Below are 20081 nucleotides of genomic sequence, written 5' to 3' on the forward strand. Positions count from 1 at the left end.
AAGTGTTTCTGTTCGGAGTCGACGTGGCCGACAGACGCTTGCTGAACCCAACCAGGAGACAAGACGAGCTGCCTGGAGTCAGAATCTGCTGCAGAGAGGGAGATTTATGGCCAAGGAGGTCACACGAGGTCGAATGTGCGAGCTACCACACTTCATCATTTTTAGATGTCACACAGACACACTGTCTTAAAGCCTTCAATGCTTTGAGGATAGAGTTGTACTTGCTTACAGAGAAGGCCCAGTGGCTTTCAAAATTTAACATCCATTATAAAAGCTTTTCAAAATATCGGGATTATGTCACAAACTCTGGGTAGAAAAAAAACAATGTCAATGGAATGATTTGACTGATGGTGCATCAATGTTTGGTGGCTGCAACATCACATACTAATCTTTCCAAAATAAGTTGAGTCTGGTGCCAGAGGATAATAGGAATATAAATTGCCAGAAATCCACCAAAGTACGAGATTAACCCCCCCGTCAGACTACACTCTTCCAGTTAAGAGAATGTGGGCCTGCTTCATTTACCTGGTAAATGAACTTAAGTTTAAAGATGCTTTAGCAACTAAATGTTTAGCAATACACAATTATTCTAAACAGAGAAAAACAAACTGTGTACTTAAGATATCTGCTGTCACTTCCCTTTAAAGGCCCATGTAGTTAATTAAACTTTGTTGATCAAACTGCTAGAAAACAACAACAAAGGGTCACATTCTTCTTTGGGAACAGTACCCTTGCTTCTTACTGCCTCACTGGATATCTACCACCAAATACTGAGCAGTGTTCCCAGCCGATAACAGAAAATATATCATAACCAGGTTTGAACGGGCCATCAATCATTAAGGAACAGGCTTGTTAATCTAATAAATTTGCCACTAAATGAGACCTGCAGAGTATAATGAAGGACATTTTGATTATATTATTCTAATGAGCAGCAGCCACATATCAAATGACTGCCGTGTGGTGTCACCCAGCAGTTTCATTAACCTGGTTTCCATTACACAGCCCAACAGGGACAGCGAGCGCTTACTCACACCGTAATGCTTGACTCGTGCTTCAGCTTGTCAGCTGAGGCCCTCTTGTGGGAAAACTGGCAAATGTTGGTGCAGCTGAGAAGTCAAAAAAAAAACACGGGGCTGTTGTTTTTCAACAGTGATTTTAATTTCAGAAAATCATAAGTTCATACACCTGCCATTTTCACAAGAAGTTAAATGCAAGGGTTTCAGAACAGAACAGGCTTCAACGTCTGTTACAAGTCAAAGAGCGGCCGAACAGAAACATATTGGTATTGTGTCAAATACAGATATATATATTTATTAAAAAAAAATGTTTGTGTGACACTACTTTAGACTACAGCCACAGTTCAATATCTATCTGCATGATATTTTAATGAACCTGCTTAACTTGACTAACAAACTGAAAAATGTGGCTTCTCTTCGCCTGGTATTAGTTACAGAACATGCCATCACACACACCCTCCTGTTTACTTCAGTGATCATTTGAACTTCAAACTATTGGGACTCTGGAACAGCCTTTGCGTGGCGTCATGCTTCACTCTTCAAGCCTACTCAAGCTGGATCAGGTCGAACATAAAAGTAATTGTCAAAGTATTTATTTAGTTGATTAAAGGCAGATAACTGTGGACTTGTTGTCTTTTCACTATATATTCAGTGTTTAACTGCAGGGACATTTTCTTTTTCTAATGAGCTATGCAATACGAAAGTCCAATCTTGCTCTTGCAGACGATATTGTTGATGTGTGAAGGGAGCCTCTTGATGATTTTACACGATATTTCTAAGAGAGTAAGGTTTAAGACAGAGGGTCGAAACAATCCATTACGATTAAGAGCTGAAGGTTTGTCCTTCTGGTGGTTGTGGAAGCTTCATATTTTCTTTGGACATCATTAGACGCCTTAACTCTTGAAGAACGATTTTAATGCTATAAGAATTCTGCCATTTCGCTAAAACTGGTATGCTACGTGAATCCACCTGTGAGATGAGACAAAACCAAAGCAGCAGATCAGTCATTGTGACACAGAGGTTGACAGTGAGTTATTACATCTGAGCGTCGCAGAACTGCAACGCCAAACAATTTCTGAGTTCAACAAATAATAAGACAGAGCAACACTCTTTTATATGTGATGACACTTACCAAGCCGTTGGAATTATTTATCCCATTCATGCTTAATTTTGTTACAAATCTAACATTGGGGGACAACTCTGGGTATCTCTGTCCACATTCCATTTTCAGACTGTATATCCTGTTCTCATAATTGGTCTGAAAACAAGAAAGAGAAAAAACAGATGCAAGTCAGTTACAGTATCTATAAAGGTCTGCACAGTATAGGACTAAAGCTTTCTGCATTACATATTGCAATATAAAAGATACAATCATTTCTACCAGAGGACCCAAAAAGCTCTATTTAGAAATAATTCATGAATCTATGTATTAGGGTAATTCTGTTTGCATAGAAACTCATTTAAAACACCTGAAAAATGCAATACAATTAGTTTCAGTGCACCAAACTTAAGAGCAGATGAGCACTGTGACTACTCTTTTGAAATGATTAAGGAGGAGGAAATCAAGAAGTTTAATTAAAAGTTTGACTCACCGTGACCCTTTCATATTCAGGTAATACTCTTCTATCAATCCAGGATAAAGTCAACGATCTAACATGTCGTGATATTAATCATTCATGGTGCTTACCCTAAAATATGGTGACTCATCTGTGAATGAAGACAAGGAGCGTCTAGAAGGGATCCAGGAGATCCAAAATATTACGGATAAAGCGACGGAACAGCTCGTCTTTAAAGTGAGAATAGATGGTTCACTCTAAAGTACAAACCAACTTAAATAAGCCTGGGCTGCTGCGCTTGCAATACACTGTCTGAAACCTGCCGTGCACGCTTCCTGTTTCTGCTGCACAAAACGTTGCAGAATGACGCCTTGGCATTGCATGTTCTGCAATGCGACTATTTTGCATGTGCGTATCGCAATGTCGATGCTAAAACGATACATCGCTCAGCCCTAGTCTTTATTATAGTTGACAGTCTCTGCATTGGAATAACAGTTATGCTGAGTTCGCTCTGCTTACTCTTGATGGTCCAATGATCATGCCTGTCCACCGTGTGAGGGACATATCTTCGTCATCCTCGAGGCCCCAGCTGACTGTGCCATCGCCTTCGCCCTTCTGCCCCTCTTCAAGCTCTTCCAACAAGCGAAAATTGCGTGGAACTTTAACTCCTAGAAGAACAAGAACAGCATTTGTATGACACAGATTTAACAGTATTATATGTTTTTTTCTGTTGACAATCAAAATAAAAAGACAACTAACAATGAGTTGATTTTCTCTGTGTAGCCAAACCCTGTAATACTGTTGCGTATTCCTCGGTGCCATAGAGCTCCAGGGTCAAATTAAAAACACATCAGCGAGCCTCAGTGAACTTTTGCTTGGACCAAAACGAGCCCTTTGCAAATGGCTCGTTGGAAAACTGTGACAGGCACATGTTCTATAGAGCAAAAGGGTATTTAAGAATCAATAAAGTAAATGGAGCTGAAACAATGTTCTCCGTGTCCACTATGTATTTTTTTTTTGTTAAATCTTTTTGCGAGTTAAGACTGTTGGTCAGACAAAAACATTTAAAGACAACGTTTGAAAAATTGGAGAGAGTTTTGACTTTCCTCTAAAAATAGAACTGCAACGTCATTATCCAAGTGTTTTGTCACTGTTGGTGCATTCACTTTGCATCTATCCATGAACATCAGACACATTCATATTTTTAAGAATAGAATACGTTTGAGATGTGAAAGACAAGACTGGTTAGAAGAAATGACTCAACATTTAAAATGTTCTGATGAATATTTAATTAAAAAATGTTTTAAATGCAGTCTTGACAGTTGTTTTGAAACAATGGAGCATATTAGGCCTATACTGCTAATTTGTAATGAATGATTCAAAAACATGTAGTTACTCATTAACACCGTGCAAAACGAATTAGCAAAAGAGACAGGATACATTCTTTAGAAAATGATGTTGGCATGAAATAAACGGCCTGAGAGGCACTCACAGCTTTGTAAATGAGACACTACTTTCAGCTCATGTCTAGTGGAGTAGTCGAGGTTGAGGGGACAGCACTTAAGAAAAACTGCTGCTATTCATAATCATGAGGACAAATTCACAAAAGGGGAAGTGAAAATAGCTTTTTGAAAAAGCCCTCATGACTGAGGCAGAGGACACAGTGAAAAAATATTCAAATGTTCCCTTTCGTCATCAAACTGTCATTTCACCTCCTCCAATCTCAGACAACATTCATCAAAGTGAGCCGTCACAAGCCACGTTTTAAATCAATATTTCACATCTGGTGTGCAGCAGCCACATTGAAGGATTGACTCTTAAGTGGCTCTCACATTTTCTTGAAAGGCATTTTCTCACACCAAGTCCATTCAAGATTTCATGTCTTTATCAATGTACAAACACTGGTGAAGACACCAGTGTTAGCAGCTCATGTTAGCTCACCAGTTGAACTGGTACCAGCGAATACGTCAGCTGTTAACAAGAAACTGCAGTACAAGAAAAGCTGATTATTTTATCATTAAAAAAAGGAGGTTTAAAACAATTACAAATGTCCTAAAGCCCAAAGAGCCAATGCCAAATCGCTTAGTATACAAATCCTAACCTTGTATTGGTTTTGTGTAACATGAAACAAAAGCAGTACATTTGGATAGCTGGCACCTTCAGATGTTCGGCATTTGTTCATATTTGCCATTTCATAATTTCTTGATTGTATTATCATATATTAAGTTTCAACTTAAAAAAAATACAATAATATGTTTTGTAGTTAGGTTTAATATTACACTTACTGTGAGTTTGTTGCAGTATAAACTATTTCAAACCAAATTAGCTGCACATTGAGGAAATAACTACCATATAGAATCGAGTTAAGGATCTAGTTTGTCTTAAAGTGGGCTTTAAGGCAGAGTTGGCCTCTTGGGTATATTTAGAGCTGTATAGTTTTATTTTCCTTCACCATTGTTGTTGTCAAAGCCATCCAAGCACTCTTGGTATTATTTATAGGAATAAAATGGTGTTGGTGCCTGGTACACAAATCTGAAACATGCCAAATGAAGTGTATGGGGACAAAAGAACGCCAGTAATATTACAGAATAGGCACACTTTTGGTCAATACTATGTCAAGAATATTAGCCTGACTGACTATAATCAAAGGATATAGGTAAAATAAATGATTCAATTTATTTAAAATCAAATATCCTCCCTCTGTCATTGTTTCGTTGGCGTCTCTCTGCCACTCCCTTATTTAAACTCATGTCAATGGGCTACTAGTGATTTAGACCTTGCTGGGTTAAAAATGAATCAGCCAACTACGTAGTTTCGATTATGAAGTTACTTCCCGTTTATCCAGTTTGCAATTATATCTTTGCGCCGTGTGACTAATACGATTTCTTTAAAAACTGCGTAGGACCTACAAAAACATCGTAAATAATCGTATCAATATAATTGAGTTTTTCTGTAACTCACAAAATAGTTTATTTTGCAAGTTTTACAACCACGCTTTTTTGCGGAGCACTCCAGCATGGGCCCTGACTACTTGCTGAAACAAAGCGTGCTAACAACAGCGTAGCATCTGGTTTATACACTCCCACACCTAACAAAGGCAAGCGTCTGCCTAACGTTAAATACACTGATATATTTCCTGCATCTATTCCTAGAGGTACAGAGAATAAACTGTTAAAATGTGACGTTAGCAAGCGAAGTGCTGATCAGTGATCAAAGAGAGACTGGTTTCTTTATTAACATGTCAATGACGCTGTTGCAATGTGAGGTGTGTCACTGAGAAGCCATCCAAAAACCCCGCACCATATTTGAGACTTGAATTAATGCAACTCAATTGCTATAACTCCACACAACGGACATGTGTCTGGACAGCCAATACAACAAGTGTATTCGGATCATAAACGTAGTTATCCGGACACAACGAGACCGTCGCTCGTTGCCTCGCGGCCATGGAATATTCTAGTAGTTGCTAAGTTAGCTAAATATAGCTAGCACTGTCTGCAGTTGTTTACAATCCTGATATTTAGGCAGTCTACAGCACAATTAAACTTCAACAACACATAATACAATATATGAGGTCTTCTTTGCGAAACATTGGAGCCAATACGTGCATTAATGACGCTTATTTGCTACACCTTAAGCTATTTTAGCCAATTCACGGGGCAAGCTATTTGCTAACGCCATGGGATATATGGCCCCCGTGATATTCACTGCTTCGCGAAGAGCAGGTATTGACGAAAACGTTACAATTCTGCGCAACTTAAGTAAACATTTCTGTTATGAGCTAGTTGCCACGTTTGGTTCCGAAATGACCCTGCGTCCGCATTTTCTACCACACTTTAAGTCGCTGTATATGGTTAGTTTGAAGGCACACAAACCTGAGGAGGCCGCCATCTTCTTCAGCCGAGTCCAGAAGCAAACAGAACTATGACATCACCACAGCCTTTAAATCTGGCAGACAGCAGGCGGGTGTGTTCACAGCAAACCGGTTCACACACATCTCACTTTCACAAGCAACCTGGACTAACTTTAAGACTTTTTGACCATTGTTTTCAGGTCAAATGTGTCAGGTTTCTAGATACAAATATTTCACACATCCTGAGAACCAGAGATTTTAGGAACAAGGCTTTAAAACAAGTCATATTTTAGCTTTTCTTTTAGGATTTCAGTGATTTTTTTTATGCTGGGAATGCAATATTTAGAACTGGGGATCATAAGACCGTTTTATTTATGTTCCAGTAGGCCTATGTGCCAAATACTAATCCTAACCCTGAGCCAGCACATCTCTAGAACTCGTAAACGATACAATTGGTATAACTTAAGTTACTTATACTAAGACCCTTTGTTATGCCAAATGATGTACCATAAACATATTGGGAACATAGCCCACAGAACATTGCATCCTAGAGCACACATGTAGAGTAGGGAACATGGATCCTTATTCATATTCCCATGCTTGCCATATCTCGTTGCAACCCAGTCTCACGGCATTTCGTGTTATAGTCACGACATTTAATCTATTGATTCGTGTTCACCATCACGATGTTCCCCTTTTTCCATACAGTTGTATGACTGTATCAATCTCAAGAACATAGGCCGTGGATGAGCACCTCATTTATAACTCGGACTGTTACAGCTGTAGATTTGAAAAGATGTATTAAGGCTTTTAAAGTAAACCATATCTTCTCCCACTGTTCAGTGTCTTGCTTGAAAAAAAAACAAACACTGGTTCACTAGTAGCCTACAAACTTATGTTGCTGCAACGGGAAGATATGTGTTCTCAGCCAAGGGTCATAAGTTCCTCAACTCAATATCCTCTCAAAATGACACATTAGGGAGACCTTTCAAAAGGAAGTCGAAGCAATGGTTTTTCCCCAAGGTCAAATGTTCAGTGCGTTTTTCCCTGGGTCAATATGTTGAAACCACCCAGCTACAGATGAATTCTTCCTGATGTTATTCTCCTAAACTTACACCCTCATATTTACGAGCAAGAACGTTACCATTAATAACTTCAAACTAATTTTAACCATAAAAACGTCATTTCAAAACATGTTCCCATGTTCTTTTGCTATTAAACTTCGTTGCAAGCCCTTAACAATCTTTTACAATGTTTATATCAAGAACCTAAGACCCTGGGAACATAAAATGAGCCCGTTGCAACCATCAAACATCGACATTTTTGTGGAGAACCCAGTTCACATATTAAATAAATATATCGATTGAGTTATGAGGTAATGCGTTACAAGAGAAAAGATATCTAACATATCATAAGTGCAGATTCTTTTGATAACGACTTTTAAGATACTCAGGGAAACATAATGGGAACAACTTCAATCTTTTTTTAGTAAGCATTATTTTATTTTCCTTCTATTAACAAGTAGTCAATGCAAGCTACAAAGACAATTCATCTTAGGAAATAAGTGACAGACTTAATACTCGTCATAACAATGTACAAGTTGAAACAAGAGCTTTTTTTACCATGAAACAAAAACAGAAAGAACATAACTTGAAAACAGGTAAAGTAATGAAATACAAGCAATTATAAGTATTAGCTCCATTCATTTATTTTTCTCTTTTTTTTAACAAGACACTAAAGTCTGAATGAGTCATGTGGTTATTCTGGATCATATCTCTAAGTTGCCGGATATTTAAACATCTAATACGCCCAGAAAACATATGGTGGTTCAATTATACAAAATACTTTTTACAGCACATGAAGAAGTTGACACAGGATAGCATTTAAAATGAAGGACTGTACATAATTGCAGGGTGTGCCTTAGGCGAGGAGACGAACAGTCTTTCCAGTCACCGTCAAGTAATCCTCGTCAGCCAGGGCTCGGAGCGCCTCGTCAAACAGCTCCTTAGTGATCGCCTGAAGCAAAGTCACAAAGAGGGAAGTCATTACAGGAAGTGGAGGTGTTGACAATGTATAATGAATGATTACCTTGTTTATCCCAAATAGTGTCATAGCTTTTCAGAACCTTTAATGTAATTTTATTCCCAACAGTGTTAACTTCCTTGCCAATATCTAATGATGCATTACTGTTATCTTACATCAATGTCATGGACTAGAAAATACATTTCTTAAATTGTTCAACTAAATTAGAAATAAGCACACTTTTCTCACAGCACTGAAATCGTAGCATCTCAGGAGTTCAGAAAGGAAATGTAGTTACATTTAATGGAATTATGTTCAAGTAAATGAAAGGCAAAATCAAAAATATTTACAGTTTCAGATTGTCCTCTGAGAGCATCAAGCAGCTGATGGTACTTCATGGAAGGCGTCTTTCCTCTGGCCTGGATCAGTTTCTTCAGGGCTGAGGCAATCTCCTCCCTGCGTTTGCGGGCAGTGGCGCTCATACCTGGAAGCAAAAATTAATACATTAATAAAAAGGAATCCCAAGGAGACATTTTCAAATTGAAAAATTGGTCAACCAACTGTCCTGTACCCTAAGATATTCCGTTTTCTACCATATCAGTTAAGGTAAATCAGCACATTTTTGCGCTTGAAAAGCTGGACCCAGTGATTTTTTGTAATTGTTGCTGTAATTAATAATAAAAAAAACATATCAATCTAATGTACTTCTTCAATATGTTTCTCACCCAGTCAGCTGCTATTGTTGGCATCATAAACACTACCAATACTCGCTTCAGTTTATGATAATGGCATGAAAATGGGTCCCTTTTTTTCAATACCTCTCCACCAGTCATGTCACACATTGACTACACGAACTGTTCCAATAATTCAAATATTTGTAATGCCCTGTGTTGAATACCTGTTGTGAGAATGGAGATGTCAACAAATCCTGTTCTGGGGTCAGTGGCCGACTGTTTGAGGGCCTCTCTGTGCAGCCGCTTGGCCTCCTCCACGTCGATGGTCTCCACCTTCTCACAGAAGCGCACCTTGGCGTGGGCCTCTGACAGGCGGATCAGGGCTTCCAGCTGTCTGGGATAGGCGGACACCATGCCCCGTCCACTGCCTATCTTCCTCATGTCTACATAGGCCTGATGAACAACATTACACAACTGTTAAAGACTGCTAACAATTACCATCATGATCATTCATTATGGAAATTCTGAGAAAACACACCTCAATTAGAGCCTGGCCGGCTTCCTCACTCAGCCTTGGGTGGATGTATGTTCGTGCATATGCAATGTAGTCCCTCAGCACAGCCATGTCGAGGAACTCTTCCTCAATCTGCTCCTCGCTCTGGTAGTACAGCGACACCAGGTGGTGGGCCAGCCTGCGGTCGTAAGCCTCATCCTGGGGATCCAGCATCAGGAAGATGAGGTCGAATCTGATTGAGAACAAAAATAAATAATAGGACAATTAATAAACTAAACCTTAGAAATCAAAAGTATGACAACATCCGTATGGAGTTAGGAAAATGCTTAATTTGAACAGTCATGCTTTCAAGGTTAAGGATATGATTAAATTCATATGAACTATTGATAACTAATGCTGTTGATATATTGTGATTTTAAGGGTGTCTATTATCATCTGGCCGGGGACAACAGCTGGAAATTAGCAATGTTGGCTAAAGCTGCCCCATTTGTGACAGTTGATTAATGGGGACTGTCCACAACACTATAAATAAATATATAAATAAATAAATAAATATACTAAACTAAAAGATTTGCTCATTTTGTAAAATGCATGACTCCATGATCAGCTGTTACACACACTAAGGGGCATTATACATCAATTGCTGTGGGTAATAAGGAATTCTGTATTACTTTAATAAAGAATTGACTGTATAAACTTTATTTCTCACAATTGCTTTTTAACAATTTTGATTCAAGGCTTCCAGAGTCTGGATATGTCTTGGTTTAAGTACCTTGAATGTGGTTATAAAGTGCGTACGTTTTACTTAAAAATCTGTACAAAACCTTCCGGTGTGTCAGTGTGACTGTGCCGAGTAATGGAGCTCACCTGGACAGCAGAGTGTGAGGCAGTTGGATGTTCTCAATCGTGGTTTTTTTGGGGTTCCACTGAGATTCAATGGGGTTAGCAGCAGCCAACACAGAGGTGCGGGCATTCAGCTGGCAAATAATTCCAGCCTGCAGACAGACAAGACAAAAAGGTTAAGAAACGGCCTTTTGTAACATCACAAACAGAGTATTCCGTCTTATCTACGAATCCCTGTAAATGTGTCTCACACACCTTGGCAATGGAGAGGGTCTGCTGCTCCATGACCTCATGCAGCACAGAGCGCGTGCTGTCACTCATCTTGTCGAACTCGTCGATGCAGCAGATGCCGTTGTCGCTCAGCACCAGAGCTCCGGTCTGCAGGACCAGCTGCCGGGTCTCGGGGTCCTTCATCACGTAGGCGGTGAGACCCACAGCGCTGGAGCCCTTTCCCGACGTGTACTGGCCGCGGGGAACCAGGTTAAAGACATACTGCAGCAGCTGGGACTTACTGGTGCCCGGGTCTCCGCAGAGCAGGATGTTCAAATCTGCACGGAAGTTTCCCCGGCCGGTCTCACTGAAATCCTTACGAGTGCCGCCAAACAGCTGCAGCAGAATGCCCTGAAGAACAGAAATATCCATACTGTGATTAGAATAGATATAACCTGGAATTTTGGTTATCATGACATCATTGTTTTTATTGTTTGAGGCTGTCAATCAAAATCTCTTAATCAAATCAATAACAGGAGACGCCTATCAGAGATTTTTGTATTTGCTTGGGAAAGCCCCCAAATGAAGTTATTTAAACTAAAAAACATTACATTATCTAGGCACATAAGTTAAGCATTGAATAGGAGTATATGAAAGGGGGCAATAGAAATGGAAAGGTTGTTTAATTTTTCATTCTTACTTGCCGGTGAGGGGCAGACTTTTAGCGGCAAGTAAGCAGTGAGCTCCGGGAACACGGAGAAAACGAAAAACATCGTTAATTTGCACATAAATTGCAACATTACAATAACGCCTGAAAATCTGTTTTTATTGTGGACGTAACAGTCTTGATTTATTTGTTGTACTATCTACATGCATAACCCATGTCAAACTAATTGTAAGTAACATGTGCCCAGTTAAATAAGTGTCCCAGTGAGCAATTATTAAGAATATCATAGTGTCAGTATCACAAAAGTCCTGAAACTAGCTTACCTACATTACTGCAGTCAACATTATTACCCAGTCTCGGATTTCAGTTTTTTTCCTATAGTGCACGCAACTCTTTTCTACTAGGTGCTTGTGCAGAAAACACTCATGTTTTGGCTTGCTTCCATTCACACTTACACACCTTTTTGATATCCTCATGCTCGTAGATGCTGGGTGCGAGGGCTGAGGAGAGGCGTTCGTAGACGTCTGGTTTGGCTGCCAGCTCCTTCAGCGTCTGCACTCGGTCTTCGGTGAAGAGCTTCTGCTCAGAGTTCTCGTCCACACCGTGCAGGCGCTTCTCGTCTGTCTTGCGGAAGTGGATGGCATCGATGTGAGTCTTGTACACCGACTTGACATTGCTCTGACGTGGGTTCGCACGCATGGGGACCGCTCTGTAGACACCTGCAGGGACATTCAGGGGACTGTTAGGATGGCTATGATTGACAGGAATACATATTAAAAAAAAAAATACACATATTTTTTTTTATATTAGAATGCCACAATTCTAATTTAATTAAGCGTAAAGTCCTTTTTCAAGATCTTTTTGAAAATATTGTCTATTTCCTGCTTTTCATTTGATAGGTTTTGAGTAATTTGGGGTTTTGGGCAGTGGGTTGGACATAAAAAAAGTTACCTGAAAAGACAATACTTCAGCTCTGGAACATTTTAAAGCACAATTTGGACTTCTTTGTGCTATTTTAACGTCACACGATAAAAGAAAACGACAAAGAATCGATAATAAAAACAGTAATTGGCTGACAAAGAGATTCAGGAAATCTCACCAGTGATGTTAATACGGTCTCCGGGCTGCACTTTATCCACCAGGTCATTGTGAGCGTAGACAATGGTTGTGTGTGGCGTCTGGCCAGCCGGCATGTCATCGGGAGACTCTTGAATTTTGACCTGTTGTAAAAAGCGAAAGATCAATACATGAACAGATGTCATGACCTCCACAGCAACACGTCCCTAATTAACACCCAGCAAATTCTGAGATTAGGTGTTTCGCCGGGTGAAAGCAATCTGTCCCTTTATCAACCCCGCCGAACTCTCACCATCTGTTTGTCTGAAAATAGGGAGCGATTGTGAACGAGCGCCAGGCTGTGGGTGGTGTTGCAGTGGCGGCACACAGCCGGCTCAGCGATACGCCCGCGATCCACCTCCACGCGGGTGCTGAAGGCGCACACCTGGCACTGGAAGAACGCTTCCTGCATCTCGGGGATGAGCTGCGAGGTGCGGATCACCATGCCGCTGATGGTTATCAGCTGATCGATATCTGTGGAGGCAACACATAAGGCACACAGACGCTTTAGCCCGGAGCTGATACCTCACGTTTTATCAAAGCAGGGAACAATATTCACAGAAATCTCCCACTCTAAATATGGGATGAAATGTCATGGCATGGAAGCCCTAATAAAAAGTGTGATGTCACTTCACGTGGGCTGAATGAATGAATCCACACACACCTTCTGGGTTCAGGTTCCTCATGTTTCGGGTTTTCAGGGCGTTGTAGGGGCGGACTTGGATCTGAAACTCCAGGATGGAGTCTGGAAAACGCTCAAAGAAAAGCTCGTTCACAGCCATGTCGAAGGTTGGGATGACTTCCTGCACAGGGAACACATGATACATTTAGGAGACAGAGAGCAATAAAGTGAAATATAAACTTTAACAGCAGGAGAAAGAAGCTCAACACGGACACTCACTTTTTCAGAAATGCAATTAATCTGTAGTTGTTGTTGAGTTTTATATATTTTAAGTGGGTGTTTTATTGTTGTTTTTATGAATTTTAGCATGTAAAGCTCTCTACTAATAAAATATATGATTATCCTGTAGAAAGTGTGAAAACATTAATACCAAGTTTCAGTTCTCACTGTTTTCAGCACTTGTACATTGGTTTAAAAGTATTTCTCTTGTTTTTTTGTTTTTTAAAGGACGTCATGGCACTGGCATTTTTGTATCACATGCATGGTGTTTAAACCAATACTGTTCTGTATTTTGAGAAGGGTAGGCATAATATAAAAATGTTATAAAAAAACATTATATGAGTATGATCTCTTTCTAACATATTATTATGTGGCTGTTCACGCACTTGGGTACATTTCTGCGCCGTTTTTTTTTTAATCAATTATTTTAACTTTAAGACCAAAACGGAGATAGATGAATCACTATTTATGAATTTAGCAAAAAGTAAATGCAAACATGGTGCAGGTACGTATTCGTATAGAAATTGCACAAATTGACTGTATAATGCACATGAGGTCATTATAAAAATAAAAAAGACATTACCTGTGGGTAGCAGATGAGCTGCCTGTAGAGTTCTGCATCAAAGGACTGCACATGCAGACAGCTCACATTCAGCACCGGATCGCCAACAACACTGATCTGCGACACAGAAATAAAAACATTAATATTTGAGATAGACCTTAACTGACTCTATAGGAAACATCATCAATTGCAATTCGATTCAAACCAACGTAACGGATCGACATGATATAAAAAAAGTACACTACCTCTTCCAGCTTCTGCATGTATAAAGGCTCGTTCAGGTCCAGACCAGCGTTCTCATCTTCAGTGGAGGTTGGGTCAATGAATCTCTGCAGGAACCTCTGAAAGCAAAATGACGCAGAGCATGCAAACAATTAACTCCTTTGTACATAGAATTAGTCATATTTTCTAGCACCTGAAATGCAAGATTAAGTACCTGAAACTTCTCCTTGCAGGTCCCGACATTCACGTCAGTCCCCCAGATCACCAGCCTCTGGCCTGCGTTAGGCTCACTGGCTACAGCCCCATCAGCAGTTGGCTGTAAAAAAATAAACATGAAAAAAAAGTTAATTAACTAATGTGGTTTTAAGTTCATCACCCGTAACGGTTTCAAGATATCGTTCTTATCATGTCTGATACAATTACAATAAATGAAACACAATGTCATTATAATATTGTTCTGCTGATTTCTACTCTTACCAGCTCAGACTGGAGATCGACTTGTGGGCCCTTCCTCACTGACCCCAGGTCAGGACGCTGTCTGGCCGGTGTACCTCGCACCCCACTGCGCGGGGTCCCTTCAACCCTGGAGCTGGGGGTCCCGTACATCAGAGGGGAGCTCATGTCCACTTCATTGGGCAGGACTGTTAAAGAAGACACTGGAGTTAACTCAAGTGTGTAACAACAAACAATATTACTAAGTCCCTGCATTTCCACTGGATAGGGCTAAAGCAGTCCATAGAACAAATGTTAAATAGGAATACTTTACCCATAAAATGACTTTGTATTACAACTACCGTAATTTTCGGACTATAAGCCGCGACTTTTTTCCCATTTGTCGACCCTGCGGCTTATATAACGGTGCGGCTAATCTATGGATTTTTACAGCTCCGACGACTTGCTCTGAAAACACGGAGGAGCAAAACAACAAACGAGTGAAACAAAGAGTATATTAAAGCCCGGGAAATATACCCGTTTTGACGCTGTTTCAGGAGCGCCTCTAACATTGTTTTGAAGGCCTGTTGCTAGCGGGGGATCCTCGGGCTAGCCCTGTAGACACCGGGCCGAGAGAGCGCAAGGGACCGGGACAGGAGCTCCGCGGGATAACGACCAGGTTTGACTGACCCTGCCAGTCCTATCTTATAACACAAAGAAGACGTAACCTCTCCTAAGTTTGAACGTTGAAAAGTTTGTGTGTCTGAAACGCTATGTGATACAGTACAGTTTACACAGCACAGTACATGTTCTGTAGCTACTATTGCACTAAATGGTAACACTTGAATACGTTATGCAAATATGCAACTTGTTTGTTGAAATGTTAATAAATGGGAGCTTCCTCAAACAGCCATCTCTTTCCCGACAATCCCCTCTGTGCACGAACCCTTAGATATGGTAATTAAACATTAAAACACCTGCGGCTTATAGTCCAGTGCGGCTTATATATGTACACATCATTCAATTTAGCTGCTGCGGCTTATATTCAGGTGCGCTTTATAGTGCGAAAATTACGGTACTCAACCTTGAATTCTCAAAGAAATAATTTCTAGCATGACACCAATGTCAACAAAGAAAAAAAAAACATAAACAACTGTTTACAAACTCTCACACAACACGTGCAGTATAAGTCTCATCAGGTTTTATGCTCATTACTTACCAAACTAAAGCATTTTCACTTAATCCTCACTATTATAAACACTTCCGTACGAACAGTCATATTGCACAAGGTGTGCGAAAGTTTTTCAAACAGATATTTGATATAGTTGTTATATAGATATCTGTTGTTAAAGGTTGACTCCCTTTGAGTTTAAATTCCAAGACTTTTCTCAGTTTTTTTTTTTTAATTCAACTTTCTTTTGGAAGAATTCTAAACATCACAGGGTGAAATATTGATATACAAATGAACTTTTTGTGGGTGAACTATTCGTTTAAATGTGGGCCTTTGTGTGATTGGTACCTGAGGGTCTTGGGCTGGAGAACAGAGACGTGTCCTGAGGGGCTGCTGGACTCAGCAGGTCGGTGGCGGGGGAGGTGGGCATCGGCATCAGGTCTGCGTTGGAGGAGTCCTGGCCCCTGCGCCGCTGAGAGGGGGGAGAGATGGGGCCCTCACTGCTGGCTGCAGGTACACAAAGACACACAAACAAGTTAATAACAGTACACACAGACACCTACAACCATGTGGACAAGTCTGTGGCATCAGTTGAAAACACAAGAAACTGTTGAGAGAAAGGTTTCCTTTGATTAAAGAGACATGGACTTACGTGTGGAGGGGTTGCCGTCCCTTTCTCGTTTGCGGCCACCAGGAGTCGATGTTGGGGAAGACATTGTTGCTGTTTTATCTGAGGATTACATTTAAGGTAAATTAAGTTTATCCTGAATAATGGCTGCCATAGTAATGAAGCTAAAACAAGAACTCTAGTAGGATTGTGATGTATTTCGAACACCTGCCAACTGACTTATGGAAGTCTGGTTGGTGTGTTCGATCAGGCTTGTTTTCTGTTAGAGGCAAGATGGGAGAATAGCTTTACTTATACTTTAAAGTTTATTTTGTTTGGTGCTGCCACTAGAACACTGTATTTCAATAATTTAAAATTGTATCTGCTCTCCATGCAGTTTTGTTGAGATTAGTCTGCTCAGTCTTGCAGAACCTTTAGATAAAAAAAGCGTTATTGTCCCTTTTGTTTTGCACCACCTGGAAACAAACACTTGTTAAATATAGTCATCAAAGTGAGACAAGGTCCAGATGAGTTCATTGTTAATGAGTGTGGAGGAGTCTTTAACAGTCTTTAACATTGTTTGTCACCACTATGATTCAATGTTTATTAATACATTTGAAATATAATTGACAGCTACAGTTTAATCTAAATGAAAGTATAATGAAAACAGTTATCTAGTATCACATCAAAAAAGGTAAAACACTGACTTCTTTAAGATGTTCATGCATCAACTCCAAATTATTCAGAAAAGTAGCTTAAGCTTACTTACATGTTCAATATACTTGAGCAAATATAACAGTTTCTTTTGTATTTGTGTCCTTATTAATACATCATTTAATTTAGCTTTTGCTACTTGAATTTAAGGTTTTGGGTCAGACAATAACTTTTCCACCATTTCACATGTGGCTCAGAGGAAACAATGAGCTGAAAAGTAATGCAGTTTTTAACATGATTTAACACTTCAAAGTGAGCTTGAAAGCTGATGCACATCCTCACAAACGTGTGTGATAACAGAAAATATGATTCGTTAAACACGATCAATAGATTAATAAGAAATAACAAGTAAATGGTGTTAAATCCTACCTCTTCTTGTGTGTACGTCCGATTGCTGCAGAACTGGCGCGAAACTGCGAGTGACGTAATTTTCGCGGGGAACTTTGGACCAATAGCAAGCCAGGATCTTCGCTTCTTTCCGGCCGATTCCTCCACTGCAAAGGGGTGTTCATTTTGAGATTAAAGGATCGCGGCTTTCATTTAAATACAATAAAGTGTCTCAATATATTAAATCAAAGTTTTAAATGTATTTAAGATAGAAGTATTAATCTATATTATATTAAAATGACGATATGCTTTTCCTGCACGTGGCCTTATTCTCATGGATACCCTTTGAGCTAATATGGTTTGGTCCAACAATAAAAAAAAACGTTTTGGCCTTTTATTTTATTGATACGGTTTACAAGAAAAAAACCACGTCACCTGAGAACAGGAAGTTTTTCTTCATTAATCAGATCAGGAAGTTAATACATATCTGTAAATATGAATAAAAAAGCAATAATACACTGTTTGAAGAGTTTAAGACTTGCATCATGAAAAGGAAAAATTAATTAAAACTTATATATTTGGGATTGCCTAACTCATTATACAACGTTTTTATACAAAATATAAGGACTTTGTACTAGGAAAACCTTTTTAAAAAGACTGCTGTTTTCGTTTTATTCACAATTCATTATTTTAGACGAAATGTTGAACAACTCAAAGAAGGGACATATGGTGCTGGAAATAGTCCTTTTCAAAACCATTTTAAATCAGTTGAGGTAAAAAGAGAAATATTTACTAAAAGTAAGAATATTTTAAAGAGTAAGTGGATAAATAATGCATTTGTTTTGAAAAATGAGCCGTCTGAGGAACATTTAAATATATAGAATAATTACAGTCATTCATCATAATAATGCATTGTATTGGCTTTATTTGGTGATACAAATCAAATAAGTATTACTCTTTCAAATCAGACTTAATACTGCAAGTACGCTCGATGACCACCATGTGGCGTAGTTTCATTTAAAAAAGGGCTTTGACAGAGGAAAAGTACAGCCACTTCCTGACGGGGAAATCATAAGGAGTGTTTCCGAGAAGCGTTAGAACATGTGTCCCTTAAAGTGGTATCGAAATGCTCTGTAAACATGACTCAATAAAACCGAAAAAAACACTTGAATACTTGAATTAACTGATGTCAAAGTATCTCAGTTTTATTACACATGATTAATACCTGTAAAATGCATCTGTCTGAAATAAATGATTATTGTAAAATCAAATTCCTTATTATATTCACAAGTTAAGCAGTCTTTGGCAAAGATTGGATTGGTTCCCTTAAAAAATGCACATTATAAATAAAACACAAACTAAAGTGATATGAAGTTGTAGTAGACAGTATTTAGAAAATAATAAGGTTAATGTAAACAGGTGGTAAATGTCCATGCATAATGGGAATTATAAATACCACACAAAGGTGTAAAAAGGTTGTTAAAGAGTCGATAAAGTATATAATAACATGTAATGATGTAAATAACTTTTGATGAAAGGGTAAATAGAGGCTTTCGTAATGTTAAGGCCAATAAATATAGCTTATAAAGACACCTCATTGTCATACATTAGTCCAGTAAACAGACTTTTCTATGGCAACTCTAATCATATAAACACTTACTACATTTGTATTTTAAAAAACGACAATATCTGTTCCTGTTTTCCTGATCTATCTGATTTGAAACCCTGTATAGTTAGTAAGATGGGACCAGATAGTTTGTTGCCTGTATGTAACAACATGTTGATGTTCAAGTGCACTTATTGGTTAAGAATGTGATCCATGTTGACGTGTGTGTCCGGTTTCCCTCCGTACATTTGCTCTCTCTCTGTATGTAAATCGACTGCTGCAAACCACATTAGTCAAATTCCCTGCACGTTTTAACTAGGGCTGCAAGTAATTAAAATGAAGTGGATTACAAAAAACTGAAAATAAATCTCAGAGCCCAAAGGGACATTTTGAAGTTGCTGGGTTTGTTTTGCAAAAAACATACCTGAAATGTATTTGAACATCTGTTAATTATCACTTGTATCTGATGCCCTATTGTGTCTTAGTCATTTAACCTCTTTTTAGTTATTTTGAGTCTTTTTGTAGTGGTTTTATGTGTCTTTTTGGTCATTGCATATCTTCCTGGTTGGTACGCTTCTCTACAAAATAAATGTTGTAGGTCAAGGCCAAAGGGGGCCCCTGAAACTTGGGTCCTGTGCTCAGTAGGCCCATTTATAAATCCACCCACATACAGAGCACTTATATGTTAATGCATAAGTAATAATGATCCAGTAATATAAAAAATAAACCTGAACATATTCTGCACAATGAGTACTTTTACTATTGAAACTAAAAAGTACATTTAGCTAATAATACTTATCACTGTGTCATTTGCATTTTGAATCCAGACACTTTGCAGTGCTACTTTAACGTTAGTACACACTTCTTGTTTGTGAGACATTTATAGAGCTGGTTACAAATTAAACTAAGTCACAAACACCCAGAGTCTTCAGTATGTAAACAACTCTGAACCATTCATACAATCGTAGTAAAAAAAAAGGGGGTGGCACGAGCGGAACGCCCCTCTCTCGTCAAATGGGAGGTTAAAGCACACCACGTGACCCCCGTTTTGACTTGACTGGCTCGTGA

General features: G+C 39.1%; 2 protein-coding genes across 2 annotated transcripts; both read right to left on the reverse strand.

The window, feature by feature from the left end:
- Positions 1–1134: 1134 nt before the first annotated feature.
- On the reverse strand, positions 1135–6566 carry ube2v2 (ubiquitin-conjugating enzyme E2 variant 2). The gene is made up of 4 exons (XM_034137935.1): positions 6448–6566; positions 3092–3240; positions 2149–2274; positions 1135–1985 (listed from the first exon to the last, which is right to left on the reverse strand). Exons 1-4 carry the CDS (start codon positions 6461–6463, stop codon positions 1839–1841), a joined length of 438 nt encoding a protein of 145 aa, XP_033993826.1. The 5' UTR covers positions 6464–6566; the 3' UTR covers positions 1135–1838.
- A 1337-nt stretch (positions 6567–7903) lies between these two features.
- On the reverse strand, positions 7904–17545 carry mcm4 (minichromosome maintenance complex component 4). The gene is made up of 17 exons (XM_034138118.1): positions 17450–17545; positions 16412–16489; positions 16108–16266; positions 14634–14797; positions 14371–14472; positions 14180–14275; positions 13956–14051; positions 13136–13274; positions 12725–12945; positions 12455–12575; positions 11815–12074; positions 10734–11099; positions 10503–10630; positions 9660–9867; positions 9346–9574; positions 8798–8931; positions 7904–8441 (listed from the first exon to the last, which is right to left on the reverse strand). Exons 2-17 carry the CDS (start codon positions 16473–16475, stop codon positions 8346–8348), a joined length of 2583 nt encoding a protein of 860 aa, XP_033994009.1. The 5' UTR covers positions 16476–16489; positions 17450–17545; the 3' UTR covers positions 7904–8345.
- Between the last annotated feature and the right edge of the window lie 2536 nt (positions 17546–20081).

Source organism: Trematomus bernacchii, unplaced genomic scaffold (genome assembly GCF_902827165.1).
Source record: "Trematomus bernacchii unplaced genomic scaffold, fTreBer1.1, whole genome shotgun sequence".
NCBI classification, from domain to species: domain Eukaryota; kingdom Metazoa; phylum Chordata; class Actinopteri; order Perciformes; family Nototheniidae; genus Trematomus; species Trematomus bernacchii.

Bases quoted from the DNA above. Each gene is read 5' to 3' on its own strand.
- mcm4 (XM_034138118.1), bottom strand. From the start codon at position 16,475: ATGTCTTCCCCAACATCGACTCCTGGTGGCCGCAAACGAGAAAGGGAC. The intron at 14,473-14,633 runs GTAAGAGTAGAA...ATTTTTTTACAG, and splicing joins TCGATCTCCAGTCTGAGCTG to CCAACTGCTGATGGGGCTGT. The intron at 14,276-14,370 runs GTACTTAATCTT...TTTTGCTTTCAG, and splicing joins CCTGCAAGGAGAAGTTTCAG to AGGTTCCTGCAGAGATTCAT.
- ube2v2 (XM_034137935.1), bottom strand. The intron at 2,275-3,091 runs GTAAGCAGAGCG...TCTTGTTTTCAG, and splicing joins TGATCATTGGACCATCAAGA to ACCAATTATGAGAACAGGAT. The intron at 1,986-2,148 runs GTAAGTGTCATC...CTCATCTCACAG, and splicing joins TAAATAATTCCAACGGCTTG to GTGGATTCACGTAGCATACC.